Raw genomic sequence first — 21804 nt, forward strand, 5'->3', positions numbered from 1 at the left:
GGGTGTTTTGTTCAAGACATTCCTGAATCCTTGAAAGCAAACTTGGATTTGGTGAAGCTCGGGAAATCGCATGTTACAGTGGATGTAATTATATAAAGAAGTTAAGTTTACATTTGAAAGGAGAGGTGGTTCAAATGCTGTAATTTGCACAGAAAATCCACCAATAAAAAACCAAAACATTTTCATCGAAGCCTGGTAAAAAAACGTTCGTCCATGTTTTATGTAATGCACCAGTTCAACGCAATCAAGCTTACCAGAAGTAGCCTGCACCACAATCTATGGAGTTAATTTGGGGCCATGAAGTTTTTTGTTTTTTTAAAGAAATAAAAAAGAAAAAAACCGAAAATTGAAACTGAATGAAAATTGAAACAAAAACATTATTTTGAAACTGAAAAAAAACATAAAACTGAATAAAGTTTGAAAATCAAAAAAGTTTTAAAAAGAAAGATTTGAAACCGAAAAGCAATTTTGAAAGTGACAAAAAGAATGAAACTGAAAAAATGTTTGAAAAACCAAAAAATGTTTTGAAACATATAAATGTTTGAAATTGAAAAATTGTTTTGAAACTGAAACATTTTGAAACCAAAAAAATAAATCTGGAACTAGTTTTGAACATTTTCTTCAGTTTTGCAATCTTTTTTTTCAAGGTTCAAAACTTTTTGTCACTTTTAAATCTTTTTTTCTTTCAGTTTGAATTTTATTTTCTTTTGGACCAACTTTATGGCTCCAATTTAGCTCCATAGATACCAACCATCCTCAACTGTGAGAAGTGCAAATCCGAACAAGATGGTTGTTAATGATATTTCAATAATTAGAGGCCAACACGGACTGAACAGCTTCATTAACTTCCTCCGCTGTTATCGCTAAAACTACAAGCAGACTTAATTTATAAAACAGCGCAAAAAATCGACGTCATCGTTCACGAGTTCTTCTCTTCGCTGATTGGCCAGGTTGAAATTCCACCGGAAGGAATCCGAGTAAACGGGAGAAAGCCGCGATTTTATTTCGTCAGAGCGGAATAGCGCAGAAAAGAAGTGGTCAGTTTGTTTGGGAAGTTCAGTTCCCCCGTTTTTAATCCGCAAGTCTGATCTAAATGTGTGTTTTATGTTAAGATGGAGATGCGTTCCCAGGACCAAGCTCTGATCCGGCAGCTTATGGAGCTTCATTCTGGCATCCAGGAGCTGAAGCAGGAGCTGTCCGAGGAGGAAGAGGAGGACACGGACGGAGAGGGCAGCGACTGGGACTCTGATAGCGACGGAGGGAGCAGAAACTTATTCACCAACAATTTCTGTCAGAAGAGCCATCAAACTTTTTTTTCAGCTGAAAAAATGATCCACAGGAGAAGCTCTGTGCCTTAATGTTCAAAACGTGCACACTTAGTTTGCATTTTGTAAAAGTAACAAGGAACATTTAATCATGAAAGTCTTATCTCTCTCACATCTTAACACCAGTGGAAAAATTGATTGAGGATGACGTGGAAAGAGTATGGAAAAATGTTAATAATAAAAACTTGTTGAATACTCACAAAGATCTGGTCTGGCAAATTGTTAACTCATGTTTACCAACTAGAGCCTTCTTGTACAGAAGAAATTGTACAAGAAGCCCCAGATGTCCTAGACTTAAATGTGGAGATGACAAGACAACAAAGCATTTGTTTTGGACTTGTCCATATGCAAAAAAGGAATAAGGGGATTTTAACATATGAAAAGGGGACTTATGGTTGGTTAAAAGATGAATGGGAAAGAGATGAACAGATTTGGTGGATCGTGGTAAATTGTGTGAAAGAAGCAATGTGGAAAGCTAGAAACATTTTGATATATAGAAAATATGAAATATCTGAAACAAATGTCTTAAAGATTGTGGAATCATTAGTTAGAGAATATATGTGGAAAGAAAAACTGACTCAAAAGAACAATGAGGTGCTCTTAGCATGGAAAGTGCCGGAGGATTTACAAAAATGTGTTAAGTGAACCTTCAGAATGGAATAATTTTTCCCTTTCCTTGTATTTGAGACCTTTGTCTACCTTTTGTTGTTTTCCACTCCAAGGAACGATGGTAATAATGTATAAATTGTAATTTTTGTTACATATTTGTTTGTATTGGATGTTTTATGCAAAGAACTAATAAAATCTATTGAAAATTGACATCTTAAACCAACCAAGCAAAATAAAAGAGAAAAAGATAGGTCTGGTCAGATGTTGCCCTGTGTTTTTGTGACTGTTGTGGCCTAAAATTACTGAAATAATCTTTCAAAAAGTTGCAAATTTTTGCAAGCTTTATTTTTACCATATTTTTGGTCTTACAAAAGAAGTTGAAATTGCTGCACATAATTTGGTCAAAAAAGACAAACTTCTAATAGTTAATATTTAAAGTGCAGATAACATTTTCAAGCACCGTATTTCCCAAAGATGGATCAAAGTGCCAGAGGATAATTTCATAACGGTTATTAATGTAAAGATACGTATAGAACATCTGAAAATGGTTTTTACAAAAAAGTTAAATAAAATAAAGCAAATATTTTACCCCTTAGTGGCTTTGAAGAGACATCATGAAAGAGGAAGTTCAATTAGAAGAAGCCTACAGGTGATTGGTCGAAATTCAGCCGAGTTGCAGTGATTGGTCAGAGAAGAAGAAAATACAGAAAAACTTTAAGGTAGGTTAAAGTTAGATTTTCAGAGAAGTTGAGATAACTGGTGAAAATTGTAAATGATGTCTGAATTTTTATTAACAGTTACGATCACAATATTCTAACAATACAACTGTAAACTGCTATTAAAATGATGATAGTGCAGAAGAGACTGAATAAACAGCATATGTCTATAAAAGAGGGAAAGCGTGGATGAATTTAATCTCCTGTGATTCAGAAAGTTGGCTCAATAAAGCTGCTGGCACAAATATTTTTAACAATTTATTTATTTACTGTTCCTCAACTTCACATTCGTTATCATTTTACTGTTCAGAATCAGAGGAACCCTGCAGAAGTGCAAAGTGTCTTTTAGGCTGCGCTCACACTGCAACCTGAAGTGAACCAATTCAAATTTTTTTTATTTTTTGCCTTAATGCGACCTGTAGCTGACCTTTTCATGATAGTCTGAACAACACAGGTCGGATGCTTTTTGAACGCGACCCAGGCCACTCCGGTATTCCGATACGTATCTGATTCAAATGTGACCCAAAGTCCAGCTCGCGTTCATCTGGACTGAACGTCACTGATCTTCGACAAACGTCACTGTTCTGCGTCCTGATACGAGCAAGCGGGAAGGAAAACAACAACCATGACGGACGATAATGAGGATTAAGTTGTTAATATGCTGCTCTGGCTGGACACCAACTTCAACTGTGCAAGCTATGCTCCACCGTTAGCATCCATGTTTACTTCCGCAAACACGGAGCTCTTCTTCTTTTTATGGCGGTTGGCAAAACACTGAGAGCGCTGGGGTTATTGCGCCCTCTACTGCGCATGCGGGACACTTTCAGGTCGTTTGCAGTTCACACTGCAGAACATATACAAGTCGCATTTATTTTAAAGTGTGAATGGAAAAGACAAAAAAATCCAACTTGACAAGAAATCGGAATTGATTCACTTCAGGCTGCAGTGTGAACGCAACGTTAGTTGTTCTGTCTGCCTCCATTAATGTCCAGGCAGCAGCTCGACTCTGTTCAAACGATGCATTCAGTGTTCCTCTGTTGTGTCGGATTCTTTACTTCTGGCTCCACGGATTCCCTTCGTCTGCTTTAAGTCCCTCCCAGATAAGAAGCGGTCTTGTGGGGTTCGCTCACTGCTGATCATCCCCTTGCACCTCCAGCCCCCCAAAGCTCTCTCTCCTCAGTCTTTGGATCTCTGTGTTGAGCCCCAGCAGCGTCTGAGCCAGCTGCACGTCCTGCGAACGCATCTCCAGCTGCACGACAACAGGCAGAGGTCAGAGTGCATCCAGGCCCAGACCAGGCCCTGTTAGATGTGTTTATAAGTGGTCAAGTACAGATTTATTAAAGCATTCACTTAAATAAAACTGGAAACACACATAATGAAACAAATAAATATATGTTTTCAAACCTTTATTTAGCCGTGATCTCATTTATTTAATGAGATCAATGATCTATTTGGCAAGAGAAGTAAGGAATATTTAAATAAAACAATATTAATAAATAAATATTTTACTTGTCATTTTGATTAAACAAATAGTAAAAAAAACCTTACTTATTTTGGTTAATTAAATTTAAAAAATCCACTAAATATTAAATACACATTGAACGTTTTGTGCGTTTGCGACATGAAGTGAATTAAAATTGTATAGAATATTGATAAACATGTTGTGAGTATTGCAGTTTCATAAAAAAAAATTATGGCTACATATTTTTTTCTAAATGATTTATTGATTGATTTTAAACAGATTAAGATGAACAAAACGTAGAGCAGGGGGAGAAATTAAATAAATCAAATATAAAAAACCATCAAATGAGTAATAAGTGCTTTGCACTGTCAATTTTTATTTTATTATTATTTATTTAACTCATTTATAGTTTAAAATGAGAATGTCATATGTTGATAAAAACAAAAGTTTTGAATGAAAATAAATAATTGGAAGAAAAGTCAATTTGCTTTAACATAAGCAACAAAGCGTCAATCAACCAGATGATTCTTTAAACATGAAAGAGGCAAAGTAAAAAAAAAAAAAAGATTTAAATGAAAAGGAAGACATGTTTATTTGTTTTAAAGGTCTCTGTTCGGTTAAAGTGAACTCTGGCACAGTTTGAATGGATATGTCGATGCCAAGCGTTTTGTGGTGCTAACGTAGAAAAATTTGCTAGGAATTATGAGACATTTGCGCTTATTTCTGGAAAAGTGACTTTTTGTTACTCGCCACAACGGTGTCGGACAATAACGTGACATCAGGTTGGGCTGGTTGAAGTAAGACATACCGCCACCTGCTGGTGGGAGTTAGAAACTCTTAGACAAAAATGTTTCAAACCATTTTAGCAGAAATTTTAAAATAAACCCACAAGAAAATGTGAGGATTTGTTGATTTTGAGTGAATTTCCTTAAAAAGCTGAAGGTATTGACTGATGTAATTTGGCAGTACACAGCTTCAAAACTGCTTTGATTTCATAAAATAATACTTGAGCACACAAATGTGACCTTAAAGGTTTTATTTATGCAGCCCTCTGCAGTCTAGAGGGCCAGATGAAAAGTCGTGGCGGGCCAGAATTGGCCCCCAGGCCTCGAGTTTGACACCTTTTAGACTTTTGCAGAGGTGGATAAATGTAAGTATCAGCTGATCACCGATCTCTCAAAATTAAGGAAATCAGTGCCATAAATCCTACTTTTAAGTCATGTTATACAAACGTAAAGAAAGAAAGATTAACAAATTTAATTTGATGACATGCAGCAAATTAACTCTTCTCTTTTCAAACTGAAATTCAGAAATACTTTATTGATCCCAAAGGGAAATGTTAAGCTCCATTTCTGTTTTCCAGTGCGCATGCTGAAAGGAAGCGTTAAATCTCACCAGTTCGGATCGGAGCCAGGTCAGAGCTCCATCTATCTGCGCCCGCCGCAGCTCCTCGTTGGCCTGCTGGCTCCTCCCAACGCCGCTGCCGCCGGCCTCCCTCTGACCCGCTCTGGACTCGGCGGTCACCCTGAAGGCGTGGATCAGTTTGTTCTTGACGTTCTCCAGGACCATGGTGGACAACGTGTCCTCGCTGTGGCTGTCCCGCTCCATGCCTGGGAAACTTCTGCTAAACGTTCTGCAGCAGAGTGAAACCTGCTCCTTCTTCTTCAGCTCTCCTGCTGGAGTTGGAGTGTCTCCCTCTAAACTGGCTTGTTTTGTCATTGTTACTATGGAGAAACACCCTTCTCCTCGCACCTCCCTCCTCTTGGTAGCCCTAATAAGAATGGTGGAAGATCTTGAACAAAGACTATTGTTGCCTCCAGAAAGAGCTGAAAAGACCCCTCTAACCACTGCCACCCCCCACCCTTTTCCTTCCCAGCAGATCCAGCCCCCTTACAACCCCGGTGTGAGAAATGTGCAGTGATAGAGCTCTCTTTCAGCTGAAAAGCCTGAGTGTAAACCTGCAGAAAATCAATCACTCCCCCCTTTCGCATCTCCCAGTAGACTTCTCTTTGCTGCATCTCCCTAAATAAGACCTGCTCTTCAGATTATAGCGGACGGACAGGTTGAGCGAGCAGCAAACACAGCCTCAGTGTTGGCCGATTCAGAGGCACAAAGACCGTCCTGCGGTGAAATATAACCAGGCCTTTTGTCCTGGAGTTAAATCCATTCCCCTCTGGGTCTGTGGGACGGTTTCTGGCAACAGTGAGCAGCTTTTCCCCGTCCTGACTCCTGGATAAAGAGGAGAAAGGCTTCCAGTGTGTCCGGCAGCAGAAAGAGAAGGCCAGAAATAAAATAGATGTTCAGTAACGTGTGAAGACGGACGACAGTGAAAGATGCACTGCAGAAACTTTAAATATTACCAAGTATTTCACCTACAGCTTGGGAAAATGTCTCGTTATAAGTGAAATAATTTACCAGTGGAAATAGTATTTTCAAATCAATATTACTTAAAACAAACTCCTTATCCTACTTGAAAAGTTACTTGTACTCAGTTTTGTCTAATTTCAACAAGACAAAACTTGTTTATTGACTTAAAACAAGTTCATACACTGTAAAAAAACAAAATCTTACCAACCTTTTTGGTCTAGTTTCTAGAGCAAATATCTTATTACACTTGAAATACGTCAAAACTAACTTACAAGTAATTTTTCATTAAGATGAGGAGCTTGTTTTAACTAAATATATTATTAATATTGATTTAAAATATACCAGTTACATTGGTAGATTATTTCACTTAAATTAAGGGGAAAATGTCTGAATCAATCTGCAAATAAAACAAGTTCTTGCTCATAAATGTTAAGGAATTATTGACTTAAAACAAGCTTGCATATCTTGCTAAAAAGTTACTTGTAAGTTAGTACACTTCAAATTAGACAAAACTTTGCACAATAAAACTAGACAAAATACTTTTTAGATCTTGTGTTTTTGCTGGTTTTAAATCAATAAAACAAACGTCTTGAAATAAGACAAAACTAACTTACAAGTAACTTTTCAGCAAAATGTAGAACCTTATTTTAAGTCAGTTAGTCCTTAATATTTATACAGAAAGGTACCAGATCCACTGGCAGATTATTTCACTTATAACAAAACATTTTCCTCAAATCATAACAGAAATAATCTTCCAGTGGATCAACTACTTTTTTCATTAAAATTAAGAAATTAGTAACTTAAAACATTCTCCCATTTCCTGCAGAAAAGTTACTTGTAAGTCAGTTTTGTCTTTTTTTCACGAGTTTTAAGATATTTACAGTAGAAACTAAACACAACTTGGTAAGACTTTGAGTTTTTACAGTGTGTTGCTTCTCATAAGACAATAAGTCAACACGGCTCTGTCTGTGTTGACTTCTGTGAAGCGTGAGAAGATGTTGGAGGGAGCGGAGTCGTCAGCTCTAAAGGTCGAGGCGACACGGCGACGCGTGACGACGATGACGGCAGCAAACCAGCCGCCAGCGACGCCGACGGAGCCTCAGATGGAGAGAAACGTTTTTCCTCTGCAGACGACTCAACGGGTCGCTGTCAGTCTCAGAATGACGGCTTTTAGTCCTCCAATGCATTTTAATCTAAAGATAAAAATAACCTGACTGAAATTAATTAAAGGTTTTATATAATGTTCTGATTAATCCATCATCTACTGTGCCTTTTGAAATGCTACATATTTTCCCTGGATATCCTTTAAGCTGTTTTAACGTTCATATACATGAACTCCTGTATAAAGTTTTAATTGGAAAAAATGTTTTGGAAAGTTTCTCTTCTGACTAAAATGTGTTATTTTGTAGTTATGTTTTGAACTTTTTAAAATAAAACATACTAGAATGTGCACCTAACCTTAACACACATATACATTGTCTATTGTTTAAATACATATTATTTTTTTTATGTTTGGGAAAGTGTTTCTTCTGAATAAAATGTGTTATTTTGTAGTTTTGGAATTTATTTTTTTATTTTTTTATTTTTTCAAATAAAGCATACAAGAATTTGACCCTAACTTTATATTTTTGTTTGCTTAACATAATTTTTAAACATTAAAAAAATATCTGACCAGTTAATATTAATAAGCACAAATCAGAACCACAGAATATTTACTTAAAAAACAAACATTTATTTATATTTACACATTAAACCAACTGAGTGAAGATGCTCCATGAACATTTATTTCACATTTTTGTCAGAAGTTTGCAAACTATTTGTGTCCACGTCACCATGCAGAAAGATCCAATTTAATGGTACTTGAGGAAAAATAAATTAAGCAAATGGATTAAATGACTTCAGTTCTTAGATTTAGATCATTTTTACAATAATCTTTCAGATTAGCTCAGTATAAGACGTAATAAAAACTATTGTTGGTCATAAGCCTCATATTTTATTTAGTGAATTACATTGCTGCCCTCTAGTGGTAAACTATTCCCACTACCATTTTATGATTAGTTTACATTCAGTTGCATTTTTCAGTTTACTGTATACACTAAATGTTATAGTTTGTAAAGAAAAATGCAGACGGTTACTTTGCTTCGGGACAGAAGCAAAGTCTGGTTCCCAAATCACTTTCATGCTAGAAAATAAAGTTAATAGAAGTATTTTGAGTTTTACTCACATTTTTTAAACATAAATATTTAGCACACAAGTGTTTCTATGCAGCAGCCTGAGGGGCTGCAGGGCTCACTGTTCGGTCAGCCGAGTTTGTTCAGAGTCACATGGTCGAAATCTTGGCTCAATAAAAGAAAAAAAAAGAAAAACCTTTTGATTAAAAATGATAATGGTACAAAAAACTCTGGATTTAGTCGTTTTTCTGCATGTTGATGTGGAGAATCTGGATAGTTTTTCACATTAGAATGACACAAATACAACAAGAAATGTGTTTTTGTTATCGTTAATGTCTTTCCTACAAAATAAAATAATAATAATAATTAATAATAATAATAATAATAATAATAATAATAATAATAATAATAATAATAATAATAAAAAAAAAAAGCTGTTTTGTCCAGCCAAATAAATTGTCCCCCTTTATTTATAGCTGGACTGAGAAAAAAAGGTACTGACATCTGGTCTAGTCAAAGTCTGAACTTAAACCAGGTTGCGATGATGTGGCAAGACCAAGAAAAAAAACAACCTTCAAGTGTGGCAGAAATAAAGAAATTCTGCAAAAAGAGTGGATCAAACTTCATCTAGGGATGTAAAATATATTTTTTAAAAATGAACGGAGCTCCTTCTTAAAAAAAATGTCACATATAATTGAATTAAGTTCCTCAAACTTACTTTATTTACATTTGTTTCACATGACAACTCAATAAACTTAGCATATTTACTAGGATAAACGTAACTTGATGACTTCATTTTCTAAAGTTGGACTAACAGTTTTCTTTTTTCAGTGCATGTTGTCGATATTTTTGGAATAATTTAGGGGGCATGATGGCGATCAGCATCCCTCCCTGCATCTCCCTCACATCGCTCCGCATGTTGAGGAGGCTTCAAACCGCGCTCACGCTGCACGACACGAAGCGCCGCCATCTTGGCTGTTCTACCTCCAGGAGGAGAGGAGGGCTGAGACCCGCAGCAGCGCCCGCACGGCGCCGCAGAAACGCAGAAGGACACACGATCCCGCACGGTGAGTCATGAGTGTTTCATGTGAGCTGCTGGGATTTCTGTGTGACTTGTGACGCGCTCGTTTCGGGTTTTGTCCCAGCGGATCGTCACCTGTTGGGATGCAGCATCGATGGTTGGTGCAATTAAAATTTTTTACGGTTGAAACAAATACATTTTTTTTAAAAAAGACCCAAACGGTGCAAAAAGTCCACAGAAATCGCGTTTATCGACACGTTGTTCCTTATGTCTGATTCATTACGTCCTTAAGAGATGAAAAACGATCAGCCACAGCGGTTACGTCATACTGCTGCAGGTGCATCACACCTGACAGAGTATGGCAGGCGGTTTTAGTGTATAATCACAACACACGTCAACCTCGCATGGCCTTTCTTGATAAAACGAATGTAAAATTACAAAATTAAACGGACCCGAATTAAGTAAAGGTGAAGAAATGATGAGTAACTGTACGTGGGGAAACGAGGCACACCATTGTTGGACTTAGAGGATTTAAGAAAGAACATAGGCTACAGCAGTTTGGTTCTGCTTTTTTAAGCTTTCTGTCAGTGGTGTTCAAAGTGTGGCTCGGGGGCCAGTAGTGGCTCTTGGAGTGATTCAGTCAGGGTCTGACCACCATTTCTTTTTAGTTTATTTAGGGCAGAACGAAATAATCTGAACAAGGAAAATAGAGGAGAAGCTGTTTACAGTATTTTTGCTTTTGAAGCAGGACCAGATTCATGAATTTTGATCATTATTAAAAATATTTATTAAAAAATAATTAATATATATAGTTTATAAATATTTTATAAAAAATATTCATTAAAGAATAAATGCTTTATTTATTTTATAAATAAAAGTCTTGTGTGCATCCTATTTACAGAGAACCCTTTATAATAAGGCTTTTAATATCTGAATTTCTTTTGTATGTCTATTTAATTTTGCTTTGCATTGTTATGCATTTAAATTGACATGGTACACGTTTTATGTTTCTTGTGACATTTATGATGTTTTAATTTTGTTTTCAATGTAAAACAGTCTGCAACATTTGTTTAAAAATGAACCATACAAATAAAGTATTATTGTTATTATTTGTGTGGGTTACGGAATATATTTGAAAAATGCTCGTAACTGTTTCATATGTTGTTTGAACACCGAAAAAGGGCGAATTTTCTATGAATAATCTGGAGTTATGAATAAATGTGTGATCAGGTGAATCTGTAGAGACTGAACCATTCAGTCAAACACGTTTGTGTTGCTCATGTTTTGTTTTTCTGTCTTGTTTTGTTTCAGGCCCAGCGCCTCCCTCTCCCCTTCTGAGACGGCGGCGCTGAGACGATGTTTTATGCCCATTTCGTTCTCAGCAAACGTGGGCCGCTGGCCAAGATCTGGCTGGCGGCCCACTGGGACAAGAAGCTGACCAAGGCTCATGTGTTTGAGTGCAACCTGGAGAGCAGCGTGGAGAGCATCATCTCGCCAAAAGTGATTCATTTCCTCTTGATTACGTCAATAATTAGTTTAAAGGAAGACTTTTGTCGGCAATTTCAGATTTTATATAAAATTGTGTCTCAACTCTCAGTTTTACTTTAAGATAAATGTTTTCTGTCAGTCAAGTTAGCAAATTCCTCCACCACAACGTCAAAGGCAGATGCTGCCCCCTGGTGGCGATATGGATCTCAGATTTTTTTCTGTTTTTTTCTCAGGTGAAAATGGCTTTACGGACGTCAGGACACCTGCTGCTGGGTGTGGTGAGGATCTACCACAGAAAGGCAAAGTACCTGCTGGCTGACTGTAACGAGGCCTTCATCAAGATCAAGATGGCGTTCAGACCAGGCACGCCATCTTGTGTTACCATCGGTTTCCTCCTTTAACTTCACAGCTTCAGGTGCTGCGTAACATCGGCTGTCACATTTTAAAACTTTGGGATTTTTTTTGGTTTGTAGGAGTCGTGGATCTTCCAGAGGAGAACAGGGAAGCAGCTTACAACGCGATCACGCTACCGGAGGAGTTTCACGACTTCGACCAGCCGCTACCGGACCTAGAGTGAGTCCGCCGGGTTCTAGGATAAGATCATCCATCCATCGGTCAGTCTGCCCATCCATCCATCCATATACCGTATATTTATGTGTATATATATATATATATATATATATATATATATATATATATATATATACATATATATATATATATATATATATATATATGTCCACCTGTCCTAACACAACTCTTTCCGTCCATTCTACCATCCTCCAATCCATCCATCTATTGGTTTGGCTTTCTTCCTTCCATTCATCCATTCATCGGTTGTCCACCTGTTCATCCATCCATCTGTCCATCCATTAATCCACCATTCCATCCAACCATCGGTTTATCGACCCGTCCATCCATCCAGCCATCCCTCTCTCCATCCATTCCACCGTCCACTAATCAATCAAACAATCAATCAATCAATCAATCAATCAATCAATCAATCAATCAATCAATCAATCAATCAATCAATCAATCAATCAATCAATCAATCAATCAATCCATCCATCCATCCATCCATCCATCCATCCATCCATCCATCCATCCATCCATCCATCCACTTTTGAAAGACCAGCAAAACCCTCCATAATTTTCTATTGTTAATTTTGCAATAAATTTCTTGTACTGATAATGAGTGCAGGACAATCTTGAACTATGATTAGAAACAAGAGAGTCTAATTTAAAAGCTCAACATCAAAGTGTCTGAGTGACTGTAAGAGTTTCTGCTACTTAAAGAAAAGGTGGCATCAGGAATGTTTGGTGATGCGTTTTCAACAGTGACATCGATGTGGCTCAGCAGTTCAACCTGAACCAGAGCAGAGTGGAAGAAATCACCATGAGAGAGGAGGTGGGCAACATCACGCTGCTGCAAGACAACGATTTTGGTACGCGCTCTCATTTTCAGACCAGTCAGAGACACACCCGAAGACAGGAGGGGGTGATTGATGGCGTTGAGTTTTTCTGTCTTGCAGCTGACTTTGGCATGGATGATCGTGAGATGATGCGAGAGGAGAGCGCGTTTGAGGTGGACATCATGGGTTCGTCGGCCTCCAACCTGCTGCTGGAGGCAGAGGGCGGAGCTAATCAGATGGCGGACAAGTCCAATCACCTGGAGTACGACGAGCAGTACAAGGACGACTTCGGAGACAATCCCATGGAGAGCAACGAAGGCGGGATGCTCGGTACTAAAGCAGCGAATCCTTAGTAGATTATACTATTCGTGTTATAAAAAATAATAAAAGTATTATTTATATTTGCATTTTCATGTAGTTGACAAGTTGCTTAGCAACGAGGATGGAGGTGGCATATTTGACGACCCTCCTGCCATCAGTGAGGGCGTGATGATGCCTCAGGACCACGGGGAGGATGAGGATGACTTTGATGCCCTCTCAGGTCCGTTTCACTAACAGAACCTCACTCACAAATGTTTTCACCCTGACATTTTAACTTGAGGATGTTTACAGCCTAATCTTAACTTTTCTGTTTCTAATATTTGGTCACAATGAGAAGACGTATGCTGGGAGTAGTTGATGCTTTCAAACCTGAGAATAACTGGGGGAACTGTCAAACAAGGTGGTGGTAGCATTATGCTGAGGGGTTTTTTGCTGTATTTATTTTTTTTGCTGGGATCACTCAGGCACCAATGGGACCAGGCCATAAAAAACAAATACATAATTTATTTTTAAAAAACTTATATGTTATATATTTATTTACTGAAGAAATAAGAAAAGAATTAAATATACACATTGGGAATGAACAGATATGAAAGTCTGGGCCAATACTGATATCCAATATCAATATTACTGTGTTGATATTTACAAATATTATATATATTTCTCTTATGCTTTGACAAATTTGGAGAAAAAAGAGAAGGCAACAAGATGGAAAAAATACTGGCCCAGTTTTATTCATAGAAAAACTACTAAGAATGACCTCAACTCCACTGAAGAGAAATTTTGAAAAAGTCCCAAAAGTGGGCGGAGCCAGGATACACTGGGGGGCGTGGCCAAATGTTGGGATGAAGAGTGAGATTTAGTTCAAGGCAACAACAAATAATGTTACTTACTTAGTGACTTTGCTGCTATATTTAGCAACTTTTTAGAGAACTATAGTGACTTTTTGATTTTGTTTTTAAAACGACTAGCGACAAATCCAGCAGCTTTATTTCTTTTTTGGAGACTTAAAGATTGCATCTCTAAGGATAAATTTATAGTTTCTCTGCAGAATAAAAAAAAAAGTTTAGTTTAATGGAAATCCAACAATATGAAACAAACTCCAGGAGTTCAATCAAGAGGAGAAATTAGTTTGAAATAGAGAAAATTCACCATTAAGTCAAATAACGACCCTCAATTTTTCATTTTATAAAACCAATTAAAGCTGTACTGGAGAATAATCCTGGCATAATGACAAAAATGCAACAAATGATTAGAATAAGTGTATGTTGCCTGTAACTGTATGCAAACCAGCTGCGTCTGGTCTCATTGTCAGCGGGAGCCCCGGACAGTCCGGACTCCGGCCCAACAGAACCGGCCCCCGCCATGATGGACCAGCAGGAACAAACGGCTCTGACTCACAACGAGGAGGAAACCTTCGCCCTGGAGCCCATCGACATCACAGGTGAAATTAAAAACCAGCGTTGAATGTTGCTGCCTGTGCCGCAGACCCAGCCTAGAGTCGGGTAACGTCGGGTTTCCAATCGGTTTCTGCAGTGAAGGAGACCAAAGCGAAGCGAAAAAGGAAGCTGATCGTGGACAGCGTGAAGGAGCTGGACAGTAAAACTATCCGAGCGCAGCTTTCCGACTACTCCGACATCGTCACAACCCTGGATTTGGCTCCTCCCACCAAAAAGCTGATGATGTGGAAGGAGACCGGAGGAGTGGAGAAGCTCTTCTCCCTCCCGGCTCAGCCGCTCTGGAACGCCCGGCTGCTGAAGGTACAGGACGATAACTCCAGGACGGTCGACTTTCAGAGGCGTTTTTCTGTTAAAACGCCACCTTTACTCTAGATGTTTACAAGATGTCTGACGCCGCTGGTCCCGGATGAGCTGAGGAAGAGGAGGAAAGGCGGGGAGGCGGACAGTCTGGATGAGTTTCTGAAGGACCTGGAGAACCCGGAGGTACCGAGGGAGGAAGCAGCGGCTCATCAGCAGAGAGACATCATGGGTAGGAAACTGGATTTTAACGCTTTCAGTTTGTTTCTGGGCCTTTGGGAACAAGCAGAGAACGCAAAAGTTATACTGAAGTAAAAGTAAAACAACTTCAACGTACTTTTACAAAGTAGCCGTCCAAGAAATTACTCAAGTTAGAGTAAAAAGATATTTTGTAAAAGTACTGAGTAACAACACCCTAGAGTTACGGCCATACTAAGAAAAATAAAAAACTAAATTACAAGAACGAAGATGTACGAGAATCAAGTTATAATATTACAAATATAACTTTATTCTCATATTATTTTTGGCTTTATTGCCATATGAGTTTATTCTATTATTATGAGTTTAATTTTGTAATTTTATTGGCCCTAATACTTCGTCCTAACAAATCATCATCAGTCATTTAGTATTTAAAAATTACATCATCAGATGGACCAAAATAGAAAGTTATATCATTATTTTCATTTTGGTATCTCAAAGACCAAAATGAAAATAATTCATAAGAATTACAGAGTAAAGGAAAAAAATCCCAAATCAGTGTCTTTCAATATAAAACTCATAAAAACGTAACAAAAACTGCAGGGCTTTTTGTTCTTCATTCAGTATCCAGACATTTTACTGAGGTAAGAGAAGAAATGCTTCATTATAAAGTTATTCAGGTAAAAGTCCAAAGATCAGTGTAGTAAAACTGCTTACAAGAGTTTTTTTCCCCAAAAAAAGTTACTTAAGTAAATATAGCTACATAGTAACTACAATAAAGTACTGATAAGAAAACGTTATATGGGAATAAAGTCAAATTAATACGAGAATAATGTCATAATAACATGAAGCTAAAGTCATAATATTACAAGAGTAAAGTTTTAATATTATGAGTAAAGTTGACATATTATGAAATTAAAGTTGAAATAACATGAGAATAAAGTCACAATAATATGAAAATAACATTGTAATAATATGACTTTATTCTCGTAATATTTTTCTTAGCGTTGCTCTAATCCTCCATCCTAACCAACCAACTGTGGAACAAATTTATTTTTTTTGTTGCTTTTTGTGTGAAATGCTGTTTGGATTATTGTTTCTGTTCTCAAAAATACTAAAAAGAAGATAAAATGGACGATGCTAATTCTTCCCAAAGCAAGAATAAAGCATTTTTCCCTCCGTTTCTGATTAAATTTGGCCTCCGCCCAGACCAGACCATCATGGAGGAGGCCAACGCGTTGCAGACCTCGGCGGTGGAGGGCAGCAGGACGACGCTGGACGAAGCCGCCATGCCTCCGCCGTCCTCTCAAAGAGGCCTGAAGCGCAAATCCCAGGACTCAGATCCATCCCTCCCTGTACGTTCACTCTGGTGTTTGTTCGTTGCAACTGTACTGCCTCCTCTGATCCTCCGAAACCCAGACAGGAAACCTGGACGAGCAGCAGCAGCAGCACCAGCAGCAGCAGGGACCCGACGCTGCTGCCTCTCAGCAACTGGAAGCCGCCCCGGTGAATTTACCCCCTGAGGACGACGCCGCTAACATCAGCCAGCTAATAGAGCTGGACTTACTCGCCGACAAAGAGAAGAAGAAGAACGACGACGACTCTGATGAAGAGGTGACAAAAAAAATGTTTTTATTTACATCTCTTTAGTTTGTAGCCTGGATTCAATGTTGTAAAAATTGTCATGTTGCGACAGGAGGAGGAGGCGCAGGGAGGAGAGCAGGACCAGGAGGAGAGGAGGTGGAACAAGAGAACTCAGCAGATGCTTCACGGCCTGCAGGTACGAAACACGCAGCACGAGTTAGAAATAGTTTTTTTATCATCCACCACAACAAATACACTACTTTTATCTACAATGTTACGGCAACCGGAGATAGAAAATAAAAATAGAGGAATAAATTTATGACAAAAATCTAAAATCTTCTAGAAAAAAAACATGGAAACTTTCAAGTTTGAAAAGTTGAAAATTTTCTAGAAAATTTCTTTTTACATTTCTGAGTTTTAAAAGTAAAACATCTTTGTTTTTGCAACTTTTTCTATATAAATTTCCTGAGATTAATCTCAAACCTTGAATGTTTTTTTATGACTTTCCAAACTCAGAAATTTACAAATTCTTTTAAAAGTTTTTCTAAGATTAATCTCAAAACATTTCAAGCTCAGAAATGATTTTTTTTACTTCAGAAAAATCAAATTAAAATCAAAATTTCTTTGTTTATGGCAGAAATATACTCCTTTTTTTCTAGTTAGTGACCCAAATATGCCGTCATGTTCCTCCATTTCTATTTTTTTTTTTTAACCAAAACCCAGACCAAAAATATTTTGCCAGATTTTGTATATTTACAGTGAAGCCAGGGAATCGGACCTTTTCTCCTGATAATTTTTTATTTGACCATTTGGTCCATTCTGTGAAGCAAACACTGAACATTCAGGTGATCTTTACGTGTGGAAACAGAAGAAAAAACACGGCAATGATGTCACGTGAAAAGTAACTCCCCAAAAATGTTCCACCCTTCATCCCAATAAACATGGAGGCCCGTTAATCAGTGTGACGGCAGTTTTTACTCTCTTTACGTCACAGAGGGTGATGGCCAAAACTGGAGCCCAGTCGGTCAGCCTGTTGGACCTGTGTAGGAACAACAACAGGAAGCAGGCGGCGGCCAAGTTCTACAGCTTCCTGGTTCTGAAGAAGCAGCAGGCGGTGGAGCTGGTCCAGGAGGAGCCGTACAGCGACATTGTTGCAACGCCGGGACCTCGTTTCCACGTCATCTAGAACGAGGCTTCCAGAGCAGCAACTTAAAAAGAAGAACTCTGCTTCGACGGCCATGTTTGTTTCCGTTTCACTAAAGTCTTACTGACTTGTTGTTTTATTTATGTTTAATTTCTGCAAGCAGAAGTGGAGAAAACATATCCAAAGAGTATTTGCTTTGAAAAAATATATAAACCAGTAAAGTATATTAAAATGAACTTATTTTGAACTTATCAAACTCCACCGTCAGTCTGTGATCGTCTAGCTGTCAGAATCTGGTATTTGTTGTAATCCTGTGTGCACAGAATGCAATGTACACATATGTTTTGTATTTGTCTTCAGAATACCACAGAATAGTAACAACACTTTGTTACGGGTAATGAAAACATGACTTGACTGTAACGCCTGCATGCCGTCTCCAGAAATGAATTTTGTGCTGCTGCAGGGTTTCATCCCGTTACCGTCTACAGACGATAATTTAGCAGCCTTGCTAATTCGGTGTTCTGCTGTATTATCAGGCAGTGTTGTTTGTACGCAAGATAGAACTTCTTTTATACGTGAAAGTAGATTTAATACTTACTCTGGAGCAGATGTCTAGTGGCTTGACCATGAAGCAGCAGATCACCAAATGTCTGCTTCCCATTCAGTTAAATCAGCATAATCTACTGTTTATTTTTTTTAGATGCACTTCCTCCACTCCAGCTGACTACATCAATGTCTGAGCACGTTGTGTATTTTAAAATGTAAATCTGTAGTTTCATTTTGTAAAAATGCAAAGACAAATCAAAGTGCTGCAGGTGTCTAGAAGGAGTTTAAGTCAAACTGGTTTATGAGCTACTGTGAAAAAAAAAAAAGAAAAAGATTTTTCAAAATAAAAGCAACAAGAAAGGTGAGAAATGACTGGAAAAGAAAACATTTGTTATCAATGGATTTATATTAGAAAATATGAAGTTAAAAAGGTTTATGGAGCAAATGATTCCACCATCAATAACCAATAATTTGTCTTCCATCCAATCATTGTGGCATTTAAAGGGGAGATATCATGCAAAACTCTGTTTTTTTTACTTCTGTTTTGATCTCAGCTACTTTTAAAAGCAGCCCAATCTGGACAACTAAACATTGGAGATGATTTTGTCCCTTTGACTTTGTTTACTAGTCTCTCTTTCTGTCATCTCAGAGGAATCTTCGTATGTATGTATGTATGTATGTACGTACATACGTACAACAGCTCAGTGTGGCTCTGTTGAACTTTCTGTCAGCTGTTATCCTGAATTATGTCACAGTGTCATGATAACACGGTGCTTCCCAAAGAGGGACAAAATCATAGCAGTCTCTCAGCCCATTGAACAATATGGAATATAAGCAAGGAAAGAGCTTATTTATTATGTTTTCATACCATCATAAGCCACAAATAGTGTTAAAATGTAAATTGTCTGCGTATAACTAATGTCATATTTTCTACTAAAACAATTATGGTTGGGTTTAATTCTCTTTCATGCTCAGTCTTTAAAGTAAAACAGTTCAGGACGCCCCCTTGTGGATTTAAATAATCCCTTCAACTCCTTTCAGAGATTTATTGCAGGTATGTTTTTCAGAGAAGAAAACATTTAAAACCCATTACTTTAGAGCCGTCATGTAACAGAAGCATGTTTTCTGATTCCTGTTTCAGTACAAGCACAAGGTACAGAATTACATGTTTAATTTATGGTTGAGTTGGCAAAATTACATTTACTTTGGCCCTCAGGTCTGTTTGACTTGATTTTGGCCCATGTGACAAAAAGTTTGGACACTCCACGTATGCAAATTGTCTCAATACAAACATCGTATTTGGCCTGTTGTGAGGAACTTCACTGCTCTCGGCGATGACCCTTCACGTCTATTTTTATTGGTCAACATGCAAAATCTAACAGAGGTGATGATTGTCATGGAGAAAAAAGAAACAATCCTGGTAATCTTGGATGATGTATCTGAATTTATATTTTCATTGTAATCTTTACGAACACTATTGCAATTTTTATGTTTTTCCTGATATCCTACGACCCAAAAGGAGACCAAGAAAGTCTGGTTCCTTGGAAAGAATGGAGAGTCCGTTAAAACTGTTGCTCATTGTTTAAGAAACTAAAAGCATGAGTCTTTGTTTTTCTGTCCCACTACGTACTAATAACTACAGGAGCATCCCTGTTGTCTCCTTTCGCCGCTTTTCTTCTCTTGTGTCGACTTCTTTTCTTCTTCTCTCCCGGTTCCGTCTTCTTCAGCGCCGGAGTCGCCACACCTTCCTTCTTCTTCTTCTTCTTCAGGCAGCTCAGAGGGTTGGGGTTGCTCTGTTTCCTCTTCCTCTTCTTCCCCCGCCTCTCCCCGTCTTTCTGGCTGATGCCCTGCTCCTCCTTCAGGCTGCGGATGCTCTGCTGCTGGGCCGGGCTCACCAGCTCCCCCAGCTGAACGGCCTGGACGTGGTCCAGGGACGCCTGGCTGGGCTTGTCCAGCACGATGGTGTTGAGGATGATGTAGAGCAGAGGGACGCCTGGGATCTTTTTGAGTCCATCAGTTACTGCACGGTCCTGCACAGAAATGGACAACAAATTTTGCTATATGCAAAATAAAGTCTTAAAAAAGCCTAAATTGGAAAGCAATTTATAATTTTCCTTCCATTTGACAGCAATTTTTCTATCCAAGAGCCTTTTGTGTCTTCAGTCCAGCTAATTAAAATAAAAGACACATATATATATATATATATATATATATATATATATATATATATATATATATACTCTGTAGGAAAATTCATTGTAATTAAAAAAACAACAGCAGTTTATTTCTTTTTACAAAGAATACTGGTAGTTTTAGAGTTATTCAGTAGTTTAAATTAAAGTTAAACAGTTCAAATGTGCATTTTTTAAATCATATATGCCTAAAAATATGACTTGGTTGCATTTAAATACCGTTGATATGCATATAAATACAGAGTGTGAGCAGAGTTGGGTAGTAACTAGTAACATTTACTCAATTACTTGAGTAAGTTTTTTGAAAAAAAAAAACCCTAAAATTTTAGGTGCATCTCTATTACTTTTTATCTTTTTCTTGAGTAATTTTATTATGAAGTATTTCTACTCTTACTTAAGTAAAATTTCTGGATTTTCCACTCACTGAATGAAAAACAAACATGTTTTAACCAAAAAAATCAACAGACAGACACACACCTGCAGTTTTTGTTAAAGCTTCATAAGTTTTAAAATGAAAGACACTAATTTGGAAACTAATTTACATCAATTATTGTCATTTTGGTCCTTAAATTACCAAAATTGCCACTCAGTCTGATGATGTAACTTCTAATATTAAATTATTAATAATTATAATAATTATTATTAATAATTTCATCAGTTAAAAGTAGGCCTTTTAACAAACACTTTTTTTTATCCTTACTTGAGTAATTTTCTGAATGGCAACTTTTTACTTGACTAAAAATATGCTGAAGTAGTATTATTGTTGTGTACTTTTCCCACCTCTGATGTGAGTGCGTACCTGTGTGGCAACAAAGTAGTGGTGCGGGTTCGTCTCCTCCAGCATTGACAGCAGACACTCAGACGCTGGGACTGGGTCTTTCAGATGTGCACATTTCCTGACCTGAAATCTCTGCAGGATGATTTTAGCTCCATAAAGCTGCTTCCCAAGAGTCCCAAGTTCCTTCAAAGCACAGCTGCGGATAAGACAAACGCGTAAGCACGCAAGACAAAATGGATCAACATGAACGCCGCCCGCAAAAAAATTAAGATTTTCACCTTGTAGTGCAGAGCTGGACTTCTCCCATCAGATATTTGGGCATCTGCTCCTTGATCTGGATCTTGTTCTTCAGCGCCGCCTGACAGAAAGTTCCGTCAATGAGGATCTGAAAAGGCTCCCTAAAGCTGAAGTTGTATTTGTAAAAGCTGATCGTTTTCTTAGCTTGTTTCTGTCTTTTGATCTTCATGTTGGATCGTTTATCGCTGGAGCTTTACGTCGCTTAACGGGTTCAAAAATAAACCTCACTCTTGGTTTACTTTAGTGGCGACCGCACATATTTACAACCAGAACCAGCATGGACACTTGCAGAGAACACAACACGCTTGGGTGCATACCATTTACGAGTCCGGCTAGAAATAATGAAGCGAGAAAGGTTCCGGGTTTGTGCGACATTCTGTTTCCGCTGTGTTTGGAGCTCACAGCTGCGATTTCTG

At 37.9% G+C, this 21804-nt stretch overlaps 3 protein-coding genes across 4 annotated transcripts; 1 reads left to right on the top strand and 2 right to left on the bottom strand.

Moving 5' to 3' along the window:
* Positions 1–2813: 2813 nt before the first annotated feature.
* On the bottom strand, positions 2814–6000 carry si:ch211-153f2.3. Its single transcript, XM_044138017.1, has 2 exons — positions 5508–6000; positions 2814–3899 (listed from the first exon to the last, which is right to left on the bottom strand). The coding sequence occupies exons 1-2, from the start codon at positions 5829–5831 to the stop codon at positions 3777–3779; spliced, it is 447 nt and encodes a 148-aa protein (XP_043993952.1). The 5' UTR covers positions 5832–6000; the 3' UTR covers positions 2814–3776.
* A 3590-nt stretch (positions 6001–9590) lies between these two features.
* On the top strand, positions 9591–18490 carry LOC122843614 (double-strand-break repair protein rad21 homolog A-like). Of its 2 annotated transcripts, none has more exons than XM_044138477.1 (14): positions 9591–9717; positions 10983–11171; positions 11393–11522; positions 11633–11732; positions 12498–12604; positions 12692–12901; positions 12990–13112; positions 14208–14336; positions 14429–14652; positions 14725–14881; positions 16057–16202; positions 16267–16461; positions 16544–16627; positions 17426–18490. In XM_044138477.1, the coding sequence occupies exons 2-14, from the start codon at positions 11028–11030 to the stop codon at positions 17615–17617; spliced, it is 1941 nt and encodes a 646-aa protein (XP_043994412.1). In that variant the 5' UTR covers positions 9591–9717; positions 10983–11027; the 3' UTR covers positions 17618–18490. The 2 variants fall into 2 exon arrangements, with proteins under 2 accessions (XP_043994412.1, XP_043994413.1); XM_044138478.1 differs by lacking the exon at positions 9591–9717 and adding an exon at positions 10832–10901.
* Positions 18491–19127: 637 nt separating this feature from the next.
* On the bottom strand, positions 19128–21769 carry utp23 (UTP23 small subunit processome component). Its single transcript, XM_044138138.1, has 3 exons — positions 21370–21769; positions 21113–21287; positions 19128–20151 (listed from the first exon to the last, which is right to left on the bottom strand). Exons 1-3 carry the CDS (start codon positions 21555–21557, stop codon positions 19744–19746), a joined length of 771 nt encoding a protein of 256 aa, XP_043994073.1. The 5' UTR covers positions 21558–21769; the 3' UTR covers positions 19128–19743.
* Between the last annotated feature and the right edge of the window lie 35 nt (positions 21770–21804).

This window comes from Gambusia affinis, linkage group LG14, assembly GCF_019740435.1.
Source record: "Gambusia affinis linkage group LG14, SWU_Gaff_1.0, whole genome shotgun sequence".
Lineage (NCBI taxonomy): Eukaryota > Metazoa > Chordata > Actinopteri > Cyprinodontiformes > Poeciliidae > Gambusia > Gambusia affinis.

Excerpts from the sequence above, each read along its gene's own strand:
- si:ch211-153f2.3 (XM_044138017.1), bottom strand. The coding sequence starts at position 5,831 with ATGACAAAACAAGCCAGTTTAGAGGGAGACACTCCAACTCCAGCAGGA. Across the intron at positions 3,900-5,507 it reads CCTGGCTCCGATCCGAACTG|CTGGAGATGCGTTCGCAGGA; the intron begins GTGAGATTTAAC and ends GTTGTCGTGCAG.
- LOC122843614 (XM_044138477.1), top strand. The coding sequence starts at position 11,028 with ATGTTTTATGCCCATTTCGTTCTCAGCAAACGTGGGCCGCTGGCCAAG. Across the intron at positions 13,113-14,207 it reads TGACTTTGATGCCCTCTCAG|CGGGAGCCCCGGACAGTCCG; the intron begins GTCCGTTTCACT and ends TCTCATTGTCAG. Across the intron at positions 14,653-14,724 it reads GGAACGCCCGGCTGCTGAAG|ATGTTTACAAGATGTCTGAC; the intron begins GTACAGGACGAT and ends CCTTTACTCTAG.
- utp23 (XM_044138138.1), bottom strand. The coding sequence starts at position 21,557 with ATGAAGATCAAAAGACAGAAACAAGCTAAGAAAACGATCAGCTTTTAC. Across the intron at positions 21,288-21,369 it reads GTCCAGCTCTGCACTACAAG|CTGTGCTTTGAAGGAACTTG; the intron begins GTGAAAATCTTA and ends TCTTATCCGCAG. Across the intron at positions 20,152-21,112 it reads ACTACTTTGTTGCCACACAG|GACCGTGCAGTAACTGATGG; the intron begins GTACGCACTCAC and ends ATTTCTGTGCAG.